A 17050-nucleotide genomic window follows, 5' to 3' on the forward strand; every position below is an offset into this window, starting at 1 on the left:
CATTCGTTTCAACCAAAATTTCGGATTTACCGAATGACGATATTTACAAACAATGCTACCAGGCTGATATCTAGCTAGCTAGCTAGTTAGATTGCTAGCTAGCTAGCAAAAGGACAATCAAACATTTTATATTTAGTAAAAGTTTTTAAAATATTACAACATTTTCCATGTTTTATAGCGGTAGTACCGAATGACCTGATGTTTCAGGACATGCGTATGAGCAAGTGAAACATGAATTTTTCAAATAGTTAAGAGAGAATTAGTTACTTTGCTTCACGACCATGTGGTCTTTTGCAGGTGTCTGAATGATGTCACAACCTGTCACATGATATTGACTGCATGACTGGATCCAAAATGGTCCCTTTATATTGGTTACTCTGAATGACATCAATTTTCCAGACATTCTTTCTCATAACAAAGCAACGACTTCTACACATAATTTTAATACCATTTTGCACTATGTTGATATATGATGTTATAAAATCCTGCCAGAATAAAAAATATATACATTTATTACATTTTAAGATATTTTAATCACAAATGAATTGGCTGTATTAGCCTTTGGACGGTTAAACCGAATGACCTTTTTACATTTCAAAATCTTTAAAATACCTTTATATGTAGCAAAATATAATTAAAACCTTTTGGATTCCATAAAAGTGATCTAGTTGTACTACCTTACATACTTTGGATGTCATATCTTTGTTTTTTATTATTATTAAGGCCTTTGGACAAAAAATGACCCATCACGTCATTGACCCATATATATATATCCTGCAAAACAAATGTCTCCTACTCTTCTCTACGGATTCTCCATACCATATATTTAGATATTTGTACCTCTTTTCAAGGCCAAATGCATCAATCATTACAAAAATACAAAAGATGATATACATAACAAAACTCTTTTGTGCCACAGTGCACATATACAGGAAGCATTATTTATAATAAGATTAAGAAAGTGATTAATATAAAAGAAGCAAAGTAAACAATATACTAAAAGTGTGATGGGGGATTTTGTCAAGTTTATCTGAGGCCCCTATTATTCTCACAATACCCTTCAAATTTTCACTTATTCACTTATTGCAGAAGCGTCTTTTAAAGTGCTCTGTAGAAGGGTCATGTGTGATAAGACATAGTTGAAGTAAATGGATAACCGATGTGCCTTATTTATGTCTGTGTAATGAATTAAAGCAACTTTGTCCTTCCAAGCAATGTTTACTTTTGCTTATCTGGGTCAAATGCTTATAAGACATCTTTCTATGATTAGAGCAATTTTCATAAGGGTTTTTTATAATTAGAGGAAGTGCTGCTGAAGTTATTGACCATACATGTTTGCCCTCAACCATTTATTATTCAGGATGATACAATATATCTGATACTAACACGCATGTTGATATCAAAGCTCTTGACCTTTGTGAGGACAAGGCGGTAATGGAAAATATTGAGTGAAGGCTGGGAATTTTCCTTCCATGTCAGTTCTAACAATCACTACAAATGTAAAATTTTATACACTTATATAGTTATATAGATATAGAATCTTTATGAAAGGAGGTGTGTATTGAGTACTTTCAGCAAATCTACAGCAGATGGATTAGAAGTGCACACAAATATGGGCAACTCTTGCTATCATTATCCAGAAAGCATTTTGCACCCACAAGAAACAATATTCACATTGCCATTTATTGTATGGACAAAAACAGTTAAAACATTTTTAGAAGAAAGAAAGTCATACAAGTTTGGAGTGACATGAGGATGATTGATGACAGAAGTTTCATTTGGGTGATCTGTCCCTTTAAGAGATGATACTTATTGGATTGTGATGTATTCAATTGTAACTTAGTCAAAAATAAGGATACAAAATATATTTAAAGTCACCATGAAATCAAAATGGACAATTCTTATTTTTTATGGAATATTGCAGTAGCTTATTTATTATAAATGATTTATCCATATACAAATGTGCCCTCATAATATGTATTAAATAACTTTGCTGGCGTTCACCAGTGTGAGGGCAGGACAAGCTGTCAGTCACATGATATCATAGCAATAAGCAAACCACAACCATCCTATGATCCAATCAATTCCAGATGGACAATATCAAGTCCCGCCCTAAATTTTTTCACTCGAATATACTTTACAAATAAGATAATAAGACTATCGCAACTTCCATTTTATGCTGACATTAAGCATATATTTAAGTAAAGAACCTTTGATTTTGTAATACTTCTATACAGCAGTATTGCAACAGAGCAAAATCAGTATTACAATGTGAACACTGAGATTTACATACAGTGCAGTTTCAAAATTTTCTGAATTCTTCTTCCCATTTTTTTTTTTAGCAGAGTATAATGTCTTCTTTTAAAACCACAGATACATGGAACCATGCAGGGGAAGATTAAGGATCCATGGTTTATTCAATGCATGCGCACACACACTACCGTTTAGTAGAGGCATTTTTTCTTGTGTATTTTTAATAAGAATGATTATTAAATTTCATACTCCAATCAGTCTGACTGTAGATGAATGTAAACCTTCTCTTTTTTCTCTAGCTGCAGCTTCTCTATAAGCAAGAACCCTTCAGTGTAAACAATGAAATCGTATTATCATTCCCACCGGCAATGTTTGGACTACCTATCAGCACTGTTATGAGTCCTAACATGGGGTGATGGTAACTTTGTAAAGGAGCACATGATCAGTAAGTCTCAGGACTAGGAGTTACAACTGCTCTAATTTATGGTGCCATAACTGTCCGACATTTGAACCTTTTGGTTGCGTCAGTTTGAAGAACATTCTTTAATTTTTATCGTTGTGTCATTCCTGGTCATGGGATAATCAAGATGGCTGATTTCCTTTTTCATTTTCTTATATCGTATTTAGTTCTATCTTTTTAGGTCGACGTGTTCTATTGTCCTGAAATTTTGTTAGGGCAAGCAAGATGACTGGAAACATCTGCATCTCAAGATAGATAAAAAGGGAAGTATTTCTTTCCTCTAGACAGAAATGTGGAAAGATGCCAGTGCTCAGAGGAGTGTAAAATATGTTTTTAGATGTGAGAAAAAAGACAAAGACCTGTTAGTAAAAGAGTGTTGCATCATTTCCTTTGTTCTGTCGTTAATATATTCCTCTGCATTTTCCCTTTTCTTCTGAATATTGACATTTGCATCAGCAGTAGTTGCTTGAGCAAACACAAATCCAGCAGAGCAGATGCATTACCAGGTAAATAATGTCATGAGGTTAGTCACAATTCCATGTTAGAGTAAATAAACTTTATGTATAACACATCTATATTACCAGTTGGACTAATGAGGCATAGTGAACTTTACATAAATCAACGGCAGCCTTAAACAAAATGGCATTTATAAACAAACACACCTCTTCATACTAATTATGGGTTTATAATTATAATTTCACACACGAAGTATATTACTCACTGCATTTGTCACACAAAGTCATGATATTACAGGCAGTGTCATATATAGCACTTCCTAACCACCACTTCTCAGCTTCTCCGTCTGTTGTAGAAACGTGATGGTCAGAAGTGTTGGTCAGTTATATGTCCATCCCAAGTACTGACTGGTACTTTGACATTTTCCATGAATGACATAATGGCATGAAGAAATTTGACAAAGAAGCCCAGTCTGTTTAAGCAGCCTACATTTCCATTTTCATCCCTTGTAAGAAAAGCTATTCAGCTAGACGAGCAACAAAGCCAGGGTTTTGCTGTTTTGAGTTTATCTTCTTCATGCCATCTTAAACTGACAGTTGATGATATTGCCACACAGAGGTGTGTGAATACATGTCAAACATCACAAACCACATATAGGCCTACAGGATATGCGTGTTCTAGCTCATGGCTATTAATGCACTGTTTGATATAAACATCCTTTTTTTAAAAAAAAAAAAAAAAAAAAATAGTCCACTGTTTCCTATTAAAACTAATGCTGATTTACACTGTTTTAGTGAGATTTTTAGTGCCTTCTAAGGGCAATAAATCTGCAGCCTCGCTCATAAATCACAGTATTTCCCAGTGTAGCAAGAAATATACTGTGGAATCCAAAAATCTGAGACAACATTAATACTCTGCAATGTTCTTTTTATAATTATTATTATTTAAAAATGCCTGGAAAAGACAAAAGTTTGGGGATTTTGAATAATGTAAGTAAAAAAAAAAAATTGATGTAAAATGAAGAAGGAATAATCCACTTTTTTTCCAGGTCAGATTTGTGACTGATTATGTGAACCTTTGTACAGACTGTCAGATGTTTTTGCTTCAAGTGAAGCACAAGATGCTCTTTGGATCATTCTCAAATCATGCTGGAGAACATCATCATCAGGTTTGTCTCAAACTTGTGGAGTTCATGCAGTGCTGCTGTCATTATAAGGGCGAAAACAAAGGCATTCTGAAGTTAACGTTCATGTTTTGCGGTTAAACTTTGCACGTAATTTGTTTTGCTGATCATTTAATCTGTGAAGAAAAATGTTGATTTAAATAAGAATATGATGCAAAATGGCGTTTGGACAGTACCTTCTTTAATAACAAAAACTATGCCTCTGTTATTTACTGCAACCAAAGCCAAATCTAATTTATTTAACATTTTTATTACTATTAAGCTTGACCTGTACTTGTACTAAATATAAAAACGGTCAGTATCGGGTTAAAACGTTGTTCTTTTAAGCTGAAATGTTCCATGTTCGTGTAACCATTCAGCCTGCCACTCTCACACATGATTTAACTGCTGCCGCCTGTGCGTTGAAGCCCCGCCCTCTTTTTTTAATGTCACCGTTCGATTGGCTATACGTGATGCCACCGACATACTTTGACTGGTAATGTGAAATAACCTTTCGTAAAATAAGCAGCGACGTTAAAGCATGCTTCTCTGCTTTCCTGTACAATACTTCATCCGCTCCCAAATCGTTGGGGTTTTACTTTGGGGTGTTTCAGTTGTCATGGATTGGTTGCGGACGGAAAGGAATTTCAGTGCACGAGGTGAGTGTTGCTGTATAAACAAAAGTTGTTTTAGGTATGATTACGACGTGAACTTGCTGGCGAAGATTGACGAAGTTTTACGAACATTATCAATACACAGATGAACGTTCACAACTGTAACAGTTATTTGGGACGGGTTTAAAGTTTGTCATTGGACTATGAGACCGCTTTTCAGCTTATGGCGATGATCAACACTATCGCAATTATCCGAAGTAAAAACGGTGTAGTATGTTAAAAACATAGTATTTACGTAGTTTATTTAAATGTACGATGAATTGTTCACATATCGCAGGCTCGGGAGGTTTTGTCGCTTTCGTTTCACCACAGTTTATAGAAGTGTCAAATACAAGTATTTAGATCAGGTAAATGTTGACGGAAGTTTACCAAAACACCCAAAAAGTCCCCCAAATGATGTCTTTTCTAAACGCGGATTTGCATGTATGAATTTGCATGTTCACCTCCCGCACACAATAGAGTATTGTCCTCAATTTGTCAGTGTGCAATAATGTGTACGTTACCCAGTATAATTTAAATGTATATATTCATATTAACATTTGGTAACTGTTTAGAAGTTTCAGCTCTCCACATACTTTTTCAATTCTTCAGTTACTTTGGCATTATAGGCACATGCAGCATATTTGGACATTATAGCCGCGTCCTAATGTTGCATGCGCCTATGTTCCTCACAAGGGCAGACTACGAAGGCAACCCACTAGGTTTTGACACACAGCCACAGTATGCTGAAAGATGTTGGGGGTTGTTTCATCACTTTGAAACCTCTGGGTGGCCTCACCTTGGGACTGACTGTCTCCACCACTGATAAACCACTTAAATCCCCCTTCACTGCCACTGACAAGCCTAGTGTTACCCTCCTGTGAGCATCATTATGCTCTCTTTGCTCATTAGGGAACATCACTGGAGGGAATGAGTGCATCTTCCCTCTATGTGAACACCTTTCAAATGGTAGCTATTGTGTTTTATAAATATTAAGTTTTAAAAATATTATAAAAGTTTTATTTTAACCTTTTACATTATAAAAATAGAAAGATATGTAAAGAATATATAAAGATATGTATAAGAATATGAAATATGTATGAGTATGAAATGTCAAAATGCATTTTTCCAGATTTTTTTTTTTTTTTTTTTTTTACGATACAAAACCATATTATTAATAGTAAAAGTACAGTAAGAGTAACTAAAAACGATTCAAATGTGTGTATACATGCATATATATCATAAATTATCTTTTCCTGTATCCTAACTGAACTTAAAATGCATGTGACAGTTGGAACGTGTGCATATTCACTCATAATTAACTTTGATATATTTTGCCAAACTGCAAGATGCTCTTGCACGCAAAGGAAGTAAGATGCACCCCCTGTTGTGAAGCAGAAAATTGCCTGTTTTTTTTTTCTTGTTGTGGTTACCGCTCAAACATTTCTTCCTAATGTTTGGAGGAACCTGTCACGTGACATTTGTCAAAATAGAATAAAGAACTGTACAGTCAGGAGACTGTTTTGACAAAACCACAGAAAGGAAGATATTGCTAAGTAGATAAATAAACCACAGAGGTGAAGCTGGGTGACTGTTTAAATAAATATCTTATTACTTATAGTACTGGGTACTTATTCCAATGATTGTACAACATTGATACAGCTAATTTAACATATAAACTCAAAATATGTTTTTTTTCTTGTATAGATATGATTTAGCTGGGTCAAGCCAGAGCCTGGGAATCCAAGATGAGCAGTAAGCAGGGACGAAGCTGCATCGACCCTCTAGTTCAAAGTAATATGGAAGGTGCCGTGGGCACCGTAGTCCCCGTGGGGCTCCCTAAAGCTGACAGCCTACCAAACTATTCCCATGACAAAGCTCTACCAATCAGCAGGGCTTACTTCCCTTACTCTCTCAGTGGACAAGATACTCTTGACTTTCCTTCCCCATGGGGCCCTTCAAAAACCTGCGTGAGAAATGGGCCGAGCCCAGGGATTCATTCATCGGCCACCCAGGGGTCAATCACAATTCCAGCCGTTTACAGGCCTGATAAAGCGCCTTTCCCTGTGGATGCCAGTGGTGGCCGCTGTGCTGTACCGCAAGAGTTGGTAGCGAAGCAAAGATTGGCCTATTATGCCAGCAGTCCCAGACAGCACAGTCCCAGAGCAGCTGGGGTCATCTCACCAGTGGCAGTTCCCAAGGGTCACATTGGAGGGTCAAATGCAGAAAGCTGTGTTGGGCTGGCTATTCCAAAACCGGTATATGGTCATAGCCCCTGCTGCACTGAGCGTGGATGCACCGCAGGGCATAACTATGGCATGGAACATGGGCCTCATAGGATGTCCCCTCGCATATATGATGACGAATGGGCTGCTCATTTCAGCCATCTTGCTTACCTGCATAAAAAGGGCCAGGAGGCACTGACGCAACAGAGGGTTTTGCAGTTTGAGCATGGTGTGGAGGCTATAAAGGACGGAAGGACAGAGGGCTACCATGGTATTGGCTCAAACGGGCCCAGGAGGTCTCTTCCTTTAATGGAACCGAGCTATACTTACAACACTGCGCGTCCATTTATTGGTGCCACACCAGAGTACTGCCAGCGTACCCCAATTCGTGCACAGATGCACACTGGTCTTCACTATGCTTATGACCCAAGGACTATGGCACACCGTGGAGTTCCTTCAAAGGTATATCAGAACCATTCTCACATATCTAAATACACATCAATGCCTCCATGTCCCAATGTCTATTACCCTCAGAGTCACCCTGAGGCTTACCGAACCGACCCCAATGCTATCACAGACGAGCATGGTCAACATCATCATATGGATCAGTTCCATTCTCCTCGAGCTGACTTGATGTCACCATCCTGCTCTGTTGCTCCCCCACACCATCCACTGATCTCAAAATATCCTACTTATCATCCTTATAGGGTGCATTTAAATAGTAACCAAGCACCCATGCATGAGCAGCCACATCCCCCTTTCCCAGTGCATCAATCAGAGCGACCACTTGATTTTTCTATACGAAGGGTTCAGACACCCGACTCCCCTCGGGAGCTTTTTAGACAGTCTGGAACTTCTGGGGCTTTCCATCCTACTCCAGCCCACTACAGACGTCTCAGTAACACCACTACCCTTGAACACTCAGAGATGTCTGAAACTGGGTTTCTTGTTGGCGGCTCCAAAGAATTTCCCATGAAGTCCTCTGAAGAGGTATTTAAGAACAGGCATCATGTTTCAGATCCACCTGACAAAGATGTATTAGCTAAAAGGCACAGAGAGAAACTTGAAATGGACATGGCCAGTAAAAAGCAAAAGATTGACTCAACCCATGAGTTGTCAGATGATGAGCCTCAGTCACCGTCCTCCCCACCAATGCCAGTTATTAATAAAGTTTTTAGCTTGGCTCCTTATAAAGTCTATTTCGAAGCTACAGGCATGATGACTTCACTAGGAGATTCAAAAAGTCCAAAGCCACAGCCTGAGGCAACACAGCTTAAACAAGAGCCAGAAATTGAAAACTGTGATCTAGAACCAAATTCAGGTGAAAGTGACCTCAGGTTGAAACAAGAAGCCCAAATGTCTCCAGCTAACAGTGATGGTCCAGTTGAAATGGCAGATACTGTAAAGATAAAAAAAGAGAAATTGGATCCAGATGACGTAGCTTATCAGTCGGAAATGAAAGTGAGCATTACTGAGGAGATGAATCATCAGGCACATGATTCTTTGGTCAAAAAAGAGCAAAGGGAGTCAGACACAAGTATGTCTGGCTCTCTTCCTTGTCATGTTGTAGTGAAAAATGACTTTGAAGAAGAAAGCAATCCACCCTTTGGAGAAAAGTCTAAATCTTCAGCCACATGGAAGACTGAGAATGCTGTGAAAGATGACATAGAGTCCATTTCATTTCCTACATTGTCCTCAACACCTCCAGTGCCGCCTCCGTCAACTAAATTTTCTCTCACTAAAATCCCACCTCATTGCCTTAAATTGTCAAATTTTAAGATAATCATCCCTGCAGTCCTAAAAGCTCCAGCAGCAACACAACCTGTTGAGGTTCCTCAGTCTCCAGTGGAAGACAAGCCAATTATGAGCAGCAGCAAACAAGCCCGTCTTCAGTTTATGGAGCTTCACCAGTCCCTCTGTAGACTCATATACTGCTGTGTTACTCGAACGCCATGTCAGGAGCTCAGGGACTGGTTATGCCAACTGGACCTTCAAGAGTCAGGCAAAGCTCAGAAAGTGTCTTGTCTCTTGGGGTTGAAAATTAGGGAATTATGGCTGAAAGGTGAGGAAATGGAGGTGTCTCTTAAAAAGGTGGTCTGCCAGCTTCAGAAGTACGTCGAAAACTGCGACTGTCCCTTTCCTCATGTCATGAGGGCTGGTGCGTTGTTCATTCCCATGTTGGTGGTCAAAGAGGTGCTGTTTCCTCAGGTTCAAGGCACATTCATAGACCAGGTCCTGCAAGAGCATCGGGTTGAGCTCAGGCCCACCACCCTCTCAGAGGAGAGGCAGCTGACTCAACTCCACAGAAAGGCTTTCTCTTCGAAACTCCGGAGACTTCTGTCCCTTAAACATCTGCCAGATATATACCCTGATGTCCTCAACCTTCTCTACCATGCCAACGTCTGCAAGTTCCTTGGTAAGTGCTGGATGGTTGACCACTATTAATAGCATAAGACCGCCTAATAAGTGTTGAACTGTAGTGTGAGAATTTTTGATTTAATAAAACTTAGGAATGCACAAGATATTGGTACTGTGTTAGTTAACAGCAATATTAAAAATATTTTTTTTGTTTATCGTATCAGTTGATATTGGATATTCAATTGTGCATGCACATTTTCCCTATTGTACATGCTCATTTTCTCTATTTTTACATTGGATTATCTTTGTTAACGCTCATCTAACGTTGATCATTCAAATTTAATAAATGTAAATTTTAAATATAAAATTTAAATGCAATTTTATGAAATATCAAAATTAATATTTTTTTGATTTTAGCTTTTAGTGTGTGTGTGTGTGTATGTATATATATATATATATATAACACATACACAGTGTCTTGCGAAAGTGTTCATACCCCTTCTTCCTTTAACATTTTATCTTGCTGCCCTATGTTAAACTACTTTAAATTATTTTTCTTTTTTTTCTTTTTTTTTTTTTTTTTTTTTACATCAATCTACACTCCATACACCATAATGACAAAGCAAAAAACAGATTTGTGACAACTTTATTAAAAATAAAAAACTAAAATAATTACATTGCATAAATATTCATACCCTTTTCTGGGTCACTTGAAATTTAGCTCAGTAGCATTCAAATTTAGTTTGTAGATGTTACTACTCTTCAAGTGGCGTTAACCTGTGGCAAATGCAATTGAATGGGTATGATTTGGAAAGGCACACACACCTAAATAAAAGCAAAAACCAAGCTATGAGGTCAAAAGAACTGCATGTAGAACTCAGAGACAGGATTGTGTCGAGACAGATCTGGGGAAGACTACAAAATATTCTGCTGCATTGAAGGTTCACAGAAGTGTAAAGCCTCCATAATCCTTAATAGAAGAAGTTTGGAACAACCAGGGCTGCATTTCTCAAAAGTATCGTGAGCTAAGTTGATCATAGAGACCATTGGTAGCAATGGTCCTACGATCCACTTAGGCCTACGATGCTTTTGGGAAATTCTTCCTAGAGCTGGCCTCCTTGCCACACTGAGCAATCAATGGAGAAGGGCCTTGGTTAGAGTGGTTACCGAAAAGTCAAGAAGAACATCACTGCAACACTCCACTTTATCTAGGCTTAATGGCAGATTGGCCAGACTCAAGCCTCTCCTCAGTGAAGACACATGAAAGCCCACTTGGAATTTACAAAAAAAAAAAAAAAAAAGCACCTAAAGAACTCTATTAGACTGTGAGAAACAAGATTCTCTGGTCTGAACAACCTCAGTTTCCAGCATCATGTATGGGGGAAACCAGGCACTGCTCATGACCTGCACAATACCATCCCAGCAGTAAAGTGTGGTGGTGGTGGTGGCAGCATCATGCTGTGGGTGTGTTTTTCAGCGGCAGGGACTTGGGGACTTGTAAGGGCAGAAGGAAAGCTCTGCAAAATATAGAGAAAAAAAAAAGCTAGTCCAGACCATTCAGAACCTCGGACAGGGCAGAAGGTTCACCTTCCAACGGGACAATGTCCCTAAACACACAGCTAAAGCAACTCTGTGAATGTCCTTGAGTGGCCCAGCCAGCCAGCCAGCCTGAGCTTGAACCCAATCGAACATCTATAGAGAAACCTGATAATGGCTGTCCACCGACGGTCCCCATCCTACCTAACAGAGCTTGAGATGATCTGAGGAGAAGAATGGCAGAAAATCACCAAATGCAGATGTGTCGCATCACCCAAAAAGACTTGAGGCTGTAAAGGTTCTTCAAACAAGTACTGAGTTAAGGGTACAAATACTTATGCAATGTACTTATTTCAGTTTTTCCTTTTTTAATACATTTGCAAAGTTGTCAAATCAGTTTTTTGCTTTGTCATTATGGTGTATAGTGTAGTGGATTGATGTGAAAAAAAATAAAATAAAATAAAATAAAAATCAAATCAAAAAGTTTAACATAAGGCAGAAACAAAATGTGAAAAAATGAAGGGGTACAAATACTTTTGCAAGGCACTATATATTTATTTATTTATTTAGACAAAATAGTACAGAATTTTAATATCAACCATGAAACATTATGTAGTATCAGTCAGAATTTTAATATTGGTGTAACCCTAATAAAACGCTTTTTTTGGCATCCTTAATAAAATTTTATTCATTAAATCATTGTTCATTTTGGATCTGGCACTATGGTGATGATGGTACTGTTATCTTCATTGCCTGAAACATACTGTGGCTTATTCCTTTAAAAGATCAGATTTATGCTTCCATTTTTTATTTTTTTTTTTTTATTTTTTATTTTTTTTAAGCTGTCACAAGAAATAAAGACATTTTATTTTAGGGTTAAATTTCACAGTACACGGAAGGACTGTGAAGGACTTTTTAATTTTTTTATTTTAGTAATATTAAATTTCAGTTCCACATTTTAAGTAAGCAGAACTATCAAACTGTTTTGATTCTAGGATGTTAGTTTAATATATTACACATTCTGGCTGAATTCTTACTCTTTAGATAGAGAAGGTATTTATTAATATTACATAATCCCTAATATTAAGGTTTAGTCGTAGATCAAGTCTTTAAAATGTTAAATGGTTATATATTTTATATTTTTAATATAAAAACCTATTTAATTTTGGAAGGTCAGTTATTTGAATTATTTTGATATTGTACATTTATTTTAATTACTTTTTATATAAGATCAGCCATACATGGCGCATACCTGTGGTGACATCTCTTTTATTGTTCATGCTTTATGATTTATTTTTAATCATACTTTTGTCATACTTTTTTTTGATTTGATACACATTTGTTCTTGCAGATTCCACTGCTACAGATGGTGTCCAAAAAATGCCCAGGTACCTTCTTATTACTTTGTCCCCCAAAACAACCTTTTCAATCACAAATAGATCTTTCTGACAGTTGTAGAGAGCACTTTGTAAATCTTTGAATTGCTCATACAGTCACAGTTTCTTACTGGTGCAGTTTTGTTGCAGGTGTTTTCTGATCAGATATAGTTTGGAACGGAACAGTGATATGCTTTAGGTTATCTTTCAGTTTCAGGTGCATGCACTTCAGGGAAGGAAGTTAATATGCTTTTGGATGAATGCTAAGGCGGGTGGGGGATGGAAGGGGTTTCCATACACACTGATGTAACATTTCTCACCTGCAGTGTCATTACAGAACCCCAGGGGTTGACAGCTGTCTGTTATCAGTTACAGCATTTAGATATTTTTTACTTTTGTACATTTTAGTTCAAATTCAGCTTAAATTAAGCTAAAGCTTCAGTAGTCCATTTTTTGACAAATTATGTAACAGAAAGAAAAGCAATTTTTTTTATAGTGTCCCATTGATTTCTTTTATTCTGTTGAGTCATGAATTACTGAGGGTGTGAGCATGAGCATTTCACATTGTGGATGTTTTATAGTGTTGCCACTTCATTTCCAATGTGGGATCTGGGAAGACCCTAAACATCCTGAGTGTGACTTTTTTTTTTTGTCACACTAACATACAACTAGATATCATTCCCATTTATTTTTTTTGTTTGTAGAGCTAGCAAGTGTCGACAAAGTCATCAAGTTCAGCAAAGTTCATTTCGGGTTGCCCCAGACCCTAACAGGGTTAAGAGATCATCTAATTTTTTCTTTTTCTTTGTTTCCATCTTTTTCTGCAGTGTTCTATCACTTTTAGCCTTTAATAATTTCTGACACCTTTTAAAATTTCTCTATCACCTATATGGCTTATTGTTCTTATTGGCATGATTGGGTAACGTTGCTTCTATTAATAGTAACCTGTTCGATTTACATTTTATTTATTCTCCTGTTGTGGTGTTGCCTCAAGAATGCATGTGGAGGTTTTACATGTGACCAAAAGGTATCATATGTGTGTGTTTACACTGGAGCACAACAGAATGGAACAAAACAGGGTTTTGAGGCACTTTTTAAAATATATAATGATATAAAACATTAAAAATTCTGGTGTAAGGCAACAGCCAAAAAATTTTTTTTTCCACCAACAGCATTTCAGACAGAATGCAAGAGCACGTCCTGTGTGATTGCCCTTTAGCAAAAAATATTAGTTTGCCCCCCCTCCCCCCAAAAATCTTTTTTTTTTTTTTTTTTTACTCACCCTCATGTCATTCCAAAACTTTTTTTTTTGGTCTTATGGAACACAAAAGATATTCTCCTGGCTGTTGAGTTCCAAAAAATTCACCATAAAGATCCATAAAAGTGGTCTGAAGCCATAGGATATTTAAAATTCTTGCCTTGTGCTTGCATACATTGCATATGCTCTGTCAATTTGCTTGGCCTTCTTTTTTTTTTTTTTTAGAGAGAAGGGAACTACTGTTTATGTGTTATCTATGGAAGCTTGTTTCTGCCATGAAATAAAAAAGGTAATTGAGACATTTTATCTCACAATTCTGACTTTTTTTTTTCTTATAAAGTCAGAATTGTGATATAAACTGGCAATTGTGTGAGGAAAAAAGTCAGAATTGCAAGTTTATATCTCACAACTCTGACTTTATAACATGCAAATGCAAGTTATAAAGTCAAAATTGAAAGATATAAACTCGCAATTGTGAGGAAAAAAGTCAGAATTGTGAGATTCGCAAAAACACCTTGTGTTTGCGTGATTTTTCTATTTTCTTAAATCTGAATAAATGATAATTTATCATGCAGTCTTTGAAAATGCTAACAAATCCAAAAGGGATAGTTCACCCAAAAATAAAAAATTCTGTGATTGTTTACTTCATGCTTCATGTTTTTCTAAACCTGTATGAATTTTTTTACTTCTATGGAACATATTCTTATATAATATACTCTTGGAATATTTAAACATAATTATATATTTATTTAAAACTGCAGTCTGTGGGCCCTATTTTACTGATCTAAGCGCATAGTCTGAAGTGCCTGGTACAGCTGCACTTAGAGCGTCAACACATTCTATGCCATTAAACAATGCGCCTGAACACACCTTGTTTTCAGACGCCCATGGGTGAACAGATGGGCGCGAGTGCATTTGCTATTTAAACAATGTGGCACTGGACGTGAAAATGATAACCGTGTTGGGCTGAAACTAGCAAAAAACATGTCGCGCCTGATGTCGCATTGCGCCTGGTGTATGATAGGGCCCCGTAACTTTTGGCGCTCTAGTGGTTGATAAACAAAACTGCATGTGTCTTGCGGAATAACATTGTAGCCAGAGCTACTTCTCTCTGTTTATGTCTATGATGAGTCACGCGGGTACTGTGCTACTCTGCAGTGGTACGACCCGAACCAGTCTAAAATCTGAGTATAAACACTTATTATAGGTGTACCGTAGTGATTCAGGATAAGACAAAAAAATGGTTTGGAAAATGGATTCATGATGTACTCGCTCATTATATAATTTTTGTAAATCTTGAACACAAAAAAGTGAATGTATATTAAATAAAATGTAATGTATATTAGACAAACCATTTTGGTATGATGACAATTTAAATTTTTTGGGTGAACTGTCTCTTTTAGTTCAACATATTAGTCAGTATTAACCCATTCTAAGTCTGGTGGTTCATATATTATAATAATACTAATTCGTTATTCTTTAATTGTAATAGTGGTCATTTAACAAATGCTGATACTAAATTCCGATTTGTTTTCTTTCTACAGGAGCAGAAACCAGCATAACCTTCAAGAGAGAGAGCACGGACAGTTCAGATGAATCGACCGGCCTTGTAAATGGCTCTGAGGGATTCTACCAGGAGTCCTCCAGACCGCTCACACCGGAAACCACATGTGTGGACAAATATTGCCTGAAGACAAAGAAAAAGAAAGGGAGAGTAAAGAGTTCCTCCAAGAGGACATTTTTAGATGAGACCAGTTCATCACAAGAGGATGAGTTTACTGAGGAACCGGCGAGGTGGAGCGTCGTCAGTTCCTTAGAGAGAGATGAATGGGAAGTGTCTCTTGTGACTTGCAATGACAGGGGACCACATGTGGAGGTAAAGATTGAAGATGGAACCCAGGAAGAGCCTGAGAACTCCTCCTGGGCACGACCTTTGACCTCTGATGAACTCTCCTCCGATAGCACTGATGAAGAGACAGAAAGCACATCATCAATGTCCTTTCAGAGTGGCAGATCCAGCTCAGCAGGATCTGCTCGAGCCTTGTCCAAAGGGCCCTCCAACATGGTCCTCAAGTTGAGGAAGGTCTTCTACAATGGGGGTCACGGGGGCAAAATCCCCCACTACCAGGTCACAGATTCTTCCGAGGCTCCAGAAGAGTTCAGACACACAGACAGTGACCATTACAGAAAAAAGAAACCGAAATCATCCCAGCACAAAAGACGCCATGCGGACAGGGAGTTTTCTTTCAGTTCGTACTCTCAAAACCATCCCTACCTCTCCAAAAAACACGGTTCCAAGCACCGGCGCAGATGGGTCCTCCGCTCCGCTGTGCAGTCTGCCCGCCTGGCCATGGAGAACAGATATCCTGAACTGGTGGGGAAGAGGATATGGCACTTGTATGAGGAAAATGACAAAACAGAAGTGTGGTACAGAGGAGTGGTGCTGCGCATCCATGAACCACATACCAACCCGCTGAAAACTGTGTTTGAGGTCAAGTATGATAGTGAGCCTGAGTGGCAGTACTATCTTGAGCTGCTGGTAGACTATAAGAAAGGATGGTTAAAAGTTGAGGACTGAGTCTGGACGGTATTATTGTTTTTATTTTGCACCTGAGAACTGAATTGATTCGAAACTGTGAATATATGTTGATTTGCTGACCAATTAGTCAAATGAATCATTTTTACAACCAAAAACTTGACACGTTTTAAGTTACATTGTATGTAATCAGTGTATGTTCAGTTTCAACTCTTCTTTGTGTTTCTGGTGTCAAAAATGTTTCTGTTGTTGGCAAACATTCCCAGCAGCTGTTGGTAACTGCGTTTAAGCATTCCATGTGGTTGGGATGAATGGGAATGCTGTAAAGCAAGATTTTTAACTGTTTACAGAATTATTTTTTTATATCGGCTGTTGTCATGTGTTATGTATCTGACTTTTAACCCATTTTAAAAAATTAAATCTATTTGGCTTTTTCCAATTCATTATAAAGTGCCTCATTTTTTTTAAATGGACATTTGAGATTTCATTGTGACATTTTCAAGGGCTCTTTAGTGAATGTTTACATGGAAATTTGTACATGGAATTTATTGAAAGGTGTATGGAAACATTTCTACCTTAAGAGTTAAAAAAGATAATTGCAACTTTATACACTACCGTTCAAAAGATTGGGATCGGTAATGTTTTTGAAGATATGCTCACCAGTGCTGCATTTATTTGATACAAAAATACAATAAAAACAGTAATATTGTGAAAATAACTGTTAATAGTAACTGTAAATGAAGAATTTATTGATTGTAATGGCTGAATTTCCTGAAT

General features: G+C 37.4%; 1 protein-coding gene across 3 annotated transcripts; it reads left to right on the forward strand.

The window, feature by feature from the left end:
- Positions 1 to 4764: 4764 nt before the first annotated feature.
- Positions 4765 to 16712, forward strand: c18h15orf39 (chromosome 18 C15orf39 homolog). 3 transcript variants are annotated; one of them, XM_051869588.1, is made up of 5 exons: positions 4765 to 4990; positions 6692 to 9625; positions 12455 to 12491; positions 13963 to 14026; positions 15282 to 16712. In XM_051869588.1, the coding sequence occupies exons 2-5, from the start codon at positions 6733 to 6735 to the stop codon at positions 15297 to 15299; spliced, it is 3012 nt and encodes a 1003-aa protein (XP_051725548.1). In that variant the 5' UTR covers positions 4765 to 4990; positions 6692 to 6732; the 3' UTR covers positions 15300 to 16712. The 3 variants fall into 3 exon arrangements, with proteins under 3 accessions (XP_051725548.1, XP_051725549.1, XP_051725550.1); XM_051869589.1 differs by lacking the exon at positions 13963 to 14026 and having other exon boundaries at positions 4766 to 4990; XM_051869590.1 differs by lacking the exons at positions 4765 to 4990; positions 6692 to 9625; positions 13963 to 14026 and adding an exon at positions 10229 to 11428.
- The last annotated feature ends 338 nt before the right edge of the window (positions 16713 to 17050 follow it).

The sequence above is a fragment of the Ctenopharyngodon idella genome, chromosome 18 (genome assembly GCF_019924925.1).
Source record: "Ctenopharyngodon idella isolate HZGC_01 chromosome 18, HZGC01, whole genome shotgun sequence".
NCBI classification, from domain to species: domain Eukaryota; kingdom Metazoa; phylum Chordata; class Actinopteri; order Cypriniformes; family Xenocyprididae; genus Ctenopharyngodon; species Ctenopharyngodon idella.

Excerpts from the sequence above, each read along its gene's own strand:
- c18h15orf39 (XM_051869588.1), top strand. The coding sequence starts at position 6,733 with ATGAGCAGTAAGCAGGGACGAAGCTGCATCGACCCTCTAGTTCAAAGT. Across the intron at positions 9,626-12,454 it reads CAACGTCTGCAAGTTCCTTG|ATTCCACTGCTACAGATGGT; the intron begins GTAAGTGCTGGA and ends TTGTTCTTGCAG. Across the intron at positions 12,492-13,962 it reads GGTGTCCAAAAAATGCCCAG|AGAGAAGGGAACTACTGTTT; the intron begins GTACCTTCTTAT and ends TTTTTTTTTTAG.